Genomic DNA, 7,875 nt, shown 5'->3' with positions numbered 1-7,875 from the left:
AAAGAAAAAAATTATGGTCATATTCTAAGTCATTTAAACAAAAATATCATGAGAGTTGGAAAGATGGCTCTAATGCCAAAGCATCTTCTGCTCTTTCTGTGAAGTGAAGTTCAGTTTTAAACACCCACTTTGAATTGCTCAAAAATGTAAGTCTAGCTTCTGGCTGTCCGGTGCACTCTTCTGGCCTCTGTAGACACACAAGACAGACACATATACACACTCACACACACACACATGCACACACACAAAAAAACACAAACACATACACCACAATAATGAAATAAATCTTAAATCAAAAACAAAACTAATAATAATATAATATTGCTCATTGAGAGTATATTTTTATTCTATAGAAATGAATCAGTGACAAGAAGCACATGTTTCTCTTTCCAGCACCCCTATCAGGTGGCTCACAAGTGTCTATAACACCAGCTCCAGAGGATCAGATATCTTTCTCTGGCATCTACAGGCACTACACTTCCCTGCACATAGATACACAGACATAAACATATTTAAAAATAAAGTTCTATTTTAAGAACGATGTTTCAATATTAATCGAATTAGCCTTCCATATTTCCATATATATTAAATTATAGAAAGTATAATGAGTTTAATAATAATACTATGACACATTTTACCAAAGAAAGAAAATAAATGTCTTATAATATGCAAAAGGACTTGCAACCTCATAATATGAGGAATCTTAATTTATACTTGGGTACAATACATGCATAAGATTATTAAGAGAATGGTATATATACTTATGATGATTGGTAATGACTGAATTATCTAATCAGAACATAATTGAGTCAAACACTTAGTCACATTTTGTACCTACCTAAAGATAAAAGGCTTCACATATTAAACTTTTATTTCATCCAGAGTGCTTGCAAAAAAATATTAAAATGGACTTAAACACAATACCAGAAAAATTAGATACCAAATTTATACCAACATGAAAATGGTTCTTAATTTTAATGTCACTATGCATTACTAATACTTAAAAGCAAATGGTCTACTGTTAAACTCAGTACAATTACAGACATGGATGCATAAGAAAAAACATAACAGCACATTCAATGCATTCATGAATTAACAAGGGTAGTGTCTGAAAAAAGCATTCATGTTATCTAAACATGTATTATATACTTTGCTCCCACAGAAACTGAGCCTGACTAGGATTTACATATCATTAAATGTTTTTATTACAACCTTTTAAGATTCAAAGTCTAAACAATCAAATTTATATCAAGAAATTCACTACATATTTATAGGAGTTATGTGTTAGTTACTTTCCTCATTGTTGTGACTAAATATCTAACAAGAAATAATTTGAAGGAGGAAGGTTATTTGGGATTTATTGCTGTGGGATGGTCTGTATGTCAAATGCTCTGATTGGTCAATAAATAAAACACTGATTGGCCAGTGGTCAGGCAGGAAGTATAGGTGGGACTAACAGAGAGGAGAATTGAGAGAACAGGAATGTGGGAGGAGACACTACCAGCCGCCGCCATGACAAGCAGCATGTAAAGATGCTGGTAAGCCACGAGCCATGTGGCAAGGTATAGATTTATAGAAATGGATTAATTTAAGCTATAAGAACAGTTAGCAAGAAGCCTGCCACAGCCATACAGTTTGTAAGCAATATAAGTCTCGGTGTTTACTTGGTTGGGTCTGAGCGGCTGTGGGACTGGTGGGTGACAAAGATTTGTCCTTACTGTGGGCAAAGCAGGAAAACTCTAGCTACAATTTATTGTTTTAGGGCATAGTCCAACATGGTGGATTTTGTGTGGCAATAGAGATCAACCACATCTACACATAAATAAGCAAGGAAAGGTAAATGGCAGAGGCCAGAGTGCTTTCTCCTTTCTATTATTTTATTTAGTCTGAGTCACAAGCCCCTGGGATAGTATTCTTCAGGGTATATCTTCCATCCACAATTAAAAAACCTCTCAATATTCCCTAAAAGGAATATCCAGTGGTGTATCTAGTGTTTCCAAATGCAGTCAAGTTGACAATAAAATGTATTCGTGAAGGTGATAGAATGTCTTACACCTTGTGCAAATAGTACTTTTCAAAGAATCAATCATCAGATACTCATAATCAATTCCAAATATATCAACACAATCTTTCCCCTAGATTATCATGACTTCTATTTTTGTGTCTTCTATAACTTTATATCAGAATAAAACACTTACTTATATTTGATCCCACATAGATAATTTCATCTTCTACAGTTAAATTTTTTCTAATTAATCACACAAGAAGTAACCAATTTTCATATTAGAAAAACAAATGTTGAAACAGGTTTTTACATGCATGGAGGCACCACACTTAGTCAACTAGAGAAATGAAATCTAGTTTAACCATTAAAAAATTATTGATAAGCTGAGATGACATATGTTTCTGTGTATCTATCATTATACTGAGATATAACAGTTGCATTTTCTTTCTCCTCTGGAAACTGAAAGAGATCCCATTCCAAGTATGTGTTCACAGTGTGAGGATGGTGGACCTCTATTCTTTGTTCCCAGATATTCTGTAAGTCAGACACGCTTTTAATAAACAGTACTAATATTTATAGTTTTAATGCATAAGTTCTAAGCGACAGTCAGTTTTCTTCAGGGATATAGGCTTTACTGGATTGCCTGTTCCAGTGAATGTCTATTATATAGAGAGATATTGAAAATGGCTATGAAATTCTAAAATAATTTTTAAAAGTCTTCATATGCATTAATGAATTTGAAATATCTCACAATCATCTCAAACTTCTTTGTTCACCAACTAATAAAAATCTTATCAATAATAAAATGAAGAGAAAAACAATTAGCCAATGACTTGCAGCAGTGATACCTACACAGGTTGCCCATGTCCACTTCTTTCCTTCACAGACCCGTGTCCAAGATAGTCATGGGAGTTTCCCAAGAAAGAGATCACACACACACACACACACACACACACACACACACACACACACACACACACACACCGGCTAAAATTAGAAACTCTTCTTCACAATACCTTTCTTGGTAACTTGAAAAAAAGAGAAATTCTGCTTAGAGGATTAAAACCATGTGTCAATGGGAGCTGAAGAAATCGCTCAGTGGTTAAGAGTGCTTGCTGTTTTCCAGAGATTTACTTTCTAGCACTATTGTTGAGCAGCTCACAATCACCATAGTTTCTGCTCAAGGGGATCTGAAGCCCTCAGCTGGCCTCAGTAGTTACTTGCATACATGTGTATATATGTGTATATATGCACACAATGCACACATACATGTTAATAAAAATAAAACTGTAGTGGGCTAGAGAAAATGTTCTGTGGTTATACCAGTGTCTCCTCCTCTAGAGAACCTGGGTTAAATTCCCGTCACCTACTCGGCAGGAACCAACCCTTTGTAGCTTTAATTCCGAGGCATCTGACACTCTCTTCTGGGATATATGGGCACTAGGCATGTATGTGATACACTTACATACATTCAGGCAAAATACCCAAACATAAAATAAACTAGAATTATATTAAATTATATTAACTCCAGTGTTCAATTTCAAAGAACTAAAATCAAAGCAAAACAGGTGAAAAGTAAATATAGCAGGCATTTTTGCCTCACCAACAATCCTGTCACTTTGACTTACTCTGGAAACCCAAGGCCAAGGTTCATCACACATCATAGAAGAGCCACTGTCCTACTAATAACTTTCTTTAGTGCCTCCTTCATATCTCTGTTCCTCAAACCATAGATAAAGGGATTCATCATTGGAGGAACTATGGAATACATCACTGAAGCCACTGCAATATCCCTGGATGAATCAATTACCTCTGAGGTAATGTATACACCAAAACCTGTCCCATAGAACAAAGAAACAACTGACAAATGAGAACCACAAGTGGAAAAGGCTTTGTGTTTTCCTTCTGATGATGGCATTTTCAATACTGTAGACACAATGTGAATATAGGAGAAAATTATTCCAAACAGAGGAATGCCAGCAAAAACAGCAGCTGTAACAAATATCAGGATGCTGTTAATGAGGCTGTCAGAACAGGCCAGCTTGATGACTTGTGCAATTTCACAGAAGAAGTGGAGAATTTCCAGGTCAGTGCAGAAGGACAAGTGGAGCACCATCAGACTATGCAGCAGACCATTCACAATGCTAATGAATAGAGAGATAAGAACCAGATTAATACAAAAGCAGGGGTTCATGAGTGCTGTGTATCTTAGAGGGTAGCAAATGGCTACATAGCGGTCATAGGCCATTACTCCAAGGAGAAAACACTCAAAGACGATGCAAACAGCAACAAAGAAGCCCTGGCTGAGGCAGCCTGCATAACTGATCCTCTGATCCTGTGTTTGTATGTTCACCAGCATCTTTGGAACTGTGATACTGACTAAATACAAGTCATTAAAAGAGAGATGACAGAGAAATAAGTACATGGGGGTGTGGAGATGGGAGTCACAATTGATAGCCAACATCATAAGAACGTTTCCAAATATTGTGGTCAGGTACATGCATAGGAAAGTGCCAAAGATGAGGGGCTGCAGCTCTGTATCATCTGTCAGTCCACGAAGAAAAAACTCAGAAGTGACTGATTTGTTTTCAACATCCATGTTATACGTGAACCTTAAGGAAAAAGAGGGGTAAGAAGTTATTGAAACACATGAACTACAAGCAGCAGAATAAAGTGATATTTGTTAGGAAGCCACCTTATACATGCCTTGGTCTTTCCAAGGTAGCCATCAGGAGTGGAATATGAGGAAATCAGTTTGAATTCAATACCATCCAGTTTCTCCCACCGAGTTATGGCTATCTAGTAATCAATATACATTCAAAATATCCTGTCCAATATCACCACATAAAATGCATACACATGCCCAAATATATATTAGGAGACTTTGTATTTGAGAATGGGTTTTTTTCTCTGCTATAAATGAAATTTCAGCTCCCATTACAATAGGATAAGAACAAAAAGACAACACAGATTAAGTCTCAGTCAAAAGATTCAGGGTAATAGTGATGGACTATGTTGATAATAGGAATACAATTGTGTGGAATTGTCTCTACTCATCTTATGTATGCTGTTCTGACTCACAAGATTGATTATCTCCTAAAATACCATCCTTCTTTTCTATAAATTAGTTGTAGGGTCTGTATTTCTTCTCTAGCTTCAACAAGAATGATATAATTATCTCACCTGTATGTTGCAAATGGAACAACTCTACCTTAGAAATGCAAAGACTACATGAAAGAACATGTTCCTGGCTAAAATGAATTACTGCTGAACCAAATCCAAGCTATTTTAATATCTGAAGTGCTTTGGAGTAGGTCACAAGCTGAATGCATTGTCTCAATCTCAAGAGACTCAATGTCCAAAGCTCCTCATTAAAACAACTGCATGACTTTTATTCTAAACCCAGGAGTTCATATCCTTGAAGATCATGACTAACAATAGTGAAAAGTTTTGGACAGTTCTCTGATCCTGGAGACCATATGAACACAACTGAGTTTCCTCCCACACTTTAGTTTTTCATACATGAAATATACCACTGTTTTCATAAACTTCATACATTCCTTGTAACATTCTTTACAAACTAAAAATTCTTTATCATTTCCATGATATATTTTAGCCTGGATCCTTTACTATTATATATATATATATATATATATATATATATATATATATATATATATATATATATATATATATTTGTAGCTGTCTAAGTTTGCAATTATCATAAAATTCAAACAAGTTTATCTTCCTTGTGCATCATTTCTGTTGATTGAATCTTAACTTTTATCTTTCTCTGAAGTAGATTTCTTGTCTGTTTCTTATGATCACTGCTGATAGTAAAACATATTAAAGTACCATGACCCCACACATTAAATTTGGGAAACATCAATTATTTCACAATTGTTTGTAATCATTCTGCTCAAGGAAGAAGACAATGTGTTTAATTTAGTGGTTTGTTGTTTAGGAATGTTTGCTTAGATTTTTTAAATTTTGCTTAGCTGGTTTCTTTTTGGCTATTGTTTTATTCAGAGGTAAGCCATAATCAGAGAGCAGGAAGAAATGTGATTAATACCCTTAGAGCAAGCAAACAAATCAGCCTTATAATTCATCTCTACCCACCAGGCTTTCTGGAATCGGTCGGAGTAGGGGGAAATCAGTGAAACTTTCCATAGCTCAGTCTTGTTCCCATTGAACTACATTTCTAAGACTTATGATGTGTCTCCTCCATGTGTATCTCTATCTCTGTCTCCCTCTGTCTCTGTCTCTGTGTGTATGTGTGATCTTTCATATATATACATGATCTTTCATGCTCTTCTCTAATTCTTGGAATGTCTATATTCAGGAACTTATTGAAAGACTGAGTCCAGTTACTTTGTGATAGATGTACCTTGTACTCCTCCAAAACCATCTGAGCTAGGGCATTAAATCAGAATAAACAAGTCATTTGCAGCTCATATGTGCTAAGCTAACAATAGCTAATACATGGTTATTCTCTTTTACAATATCACTATAAAAGTGCTCTGCTAATATGCAATATGTAAGTGTTCCTACCTAAATGTTTTAGTAGTAGATCACCATTTATAATATTAAAAGCATGACAACACTGAGAAAATAATTTTATTCCTTTATTTTGTCATTACTGTATACAACAGCTTTCTTCATGGAAGACAACTATGAACTAAATTGAGGAATTTATTTGTCTATTTAGTACTAGAGATTTAAATTAGGATCACACAAAGTCTTCCTCATGAATTTTACCACTGAGTTTCACACACACACACACACACACACACACACACACACACACACACACACACACACACAATTGCCCAAGATGCACCTGAAGCAAGTCTATCTAAGTTTGCTTTCAATACCCAACCTTAGTACATCATTATACCAAGTGGTTATGATTATAGCCCTGCACCACTAAAACTAGCTGAAGTGATCATTAAAAAGCTAAGCCACCAGATTCCATTATAGCTATTATATGTTCATACCTCATCTGTTTAGAATTCAGACATCATCTTATAGGTTTTATAGATTTATTATAGTGGAGAACATTTGCAATAGCCTGGACTATTTGGGGGTTTCCGTATGGACCTTCTGACCAACAACTTGATTGGATGTAACCCATATATGGCACTAGAGATTTCATTTGTTGGCAAGAGGTGACTAGTTTTGGCTTTGTCTCCCCTGCTGTTTAGTGATTCCACTTAGATTTCTTTCATATGTGTGTATTTTAAGAAATTTCGCCGGGCGGTGGTGGCGCACGCCTTTAATCCCAGCACTCGGGAGGCAGAGCCAGGCGGATCTCTGTGAGTTCGAGGCCAGCCTGGGCTACCAAGTGAGTTCCAGGGAAGGCGCAAAGCTACACAGAGAAACCCTGTCTCGAGAAACCAAAAAAAAAAAAAAAAAAAAAAAAAGAAGTTTCTACTCTGCTAGTTTTCCATATGACCCCTCAAATGTCTCTTAGTTTTAACTATCCCTGCCTATATTCCCTCACTTATCTATCCTCTCCCTCCCCACATGCCTTTGATCCTCCCATTCCAGTTCACCACTTCCCCATGTATCTATAACTGTGTACTCTGTTTTTCCTTTCTAGGGAGGGCTTTCCATTACCTTGTCACTTACTTTATACTTAAACTCTACAGTTATACTGATTGCAGACTGCTTATTGTTGTTTTATCTTTGGCACAGTGACTGTGCCTAATCTACTGCTATTTCAGCCAGTAACTGTGACTCTTCTCTGGCAGCAGCCTGGCTGTTAAGCAACAGCCTGGCAGGACTTGTGTTCCTGCAGGCATTGGCTCTGCTGCTGCCACTAAACACTGCTTTCACTAAATCTCTATTGGCCTGTTTATAAAGAAGAC

At 36.1% G+C, this 7,875-nt stretch overlaps 1 protein-coding gene across 1 annotated transcript; it reads right to left on the bottom strand.

The window, feature by feature from the left end:
- Window positions 1-3,306: 3,306 nt before the first annotated feature.
- On the bottom strand, window positions 3,307-4,780 carry LOC102908615 (olfactory receptor 7G2-like). The gene has a single exon (XM_006992694.3). It carries the CDS (start codon window positions 4,602-4,604, stop codon window positions 3,666-3,668), a length of 939 nt encoding a protein of 312 aa, XP_006992756.3. The 5' UTR covers window positions 4,605-4,780; the 3' UTR covers window positions 3,307-3,665.
- Between the last annotated feature and the right edge of the window lie 3,095 nt (window positions 4,781-7,875).

The sequence above is a fragment of the Peromyscus maniculatus genome, chromosome 7 (assembly GCF_049852395.1).
Source record: "Peromyscus maniculatus bairdii isolate BWxNUB_F1_BW_parent chromosome 7, HU_Pman_BW_mat_3.1, whole genome shotgun sequence".
Lineage (NCBI taxonomy): Eukaryota > Metazoa > Chordata > Mammalia > Rodentia > Cricetidae > Peromyscus > Peromyscus maniculatus.
This window is presented reverse-complemented; position numbering and strand designations above follow the sequence as displayed.

Excerpts from the sequence above, each read along its gene's own strand:
- LOC102908615 (XM_006992694.3), bottom strand. The coding sequence starts at position 4,604 with ATGGATGTTGAAAACAAATCAGTCACTTCTGAGTTTTTTCTTCGTGGA.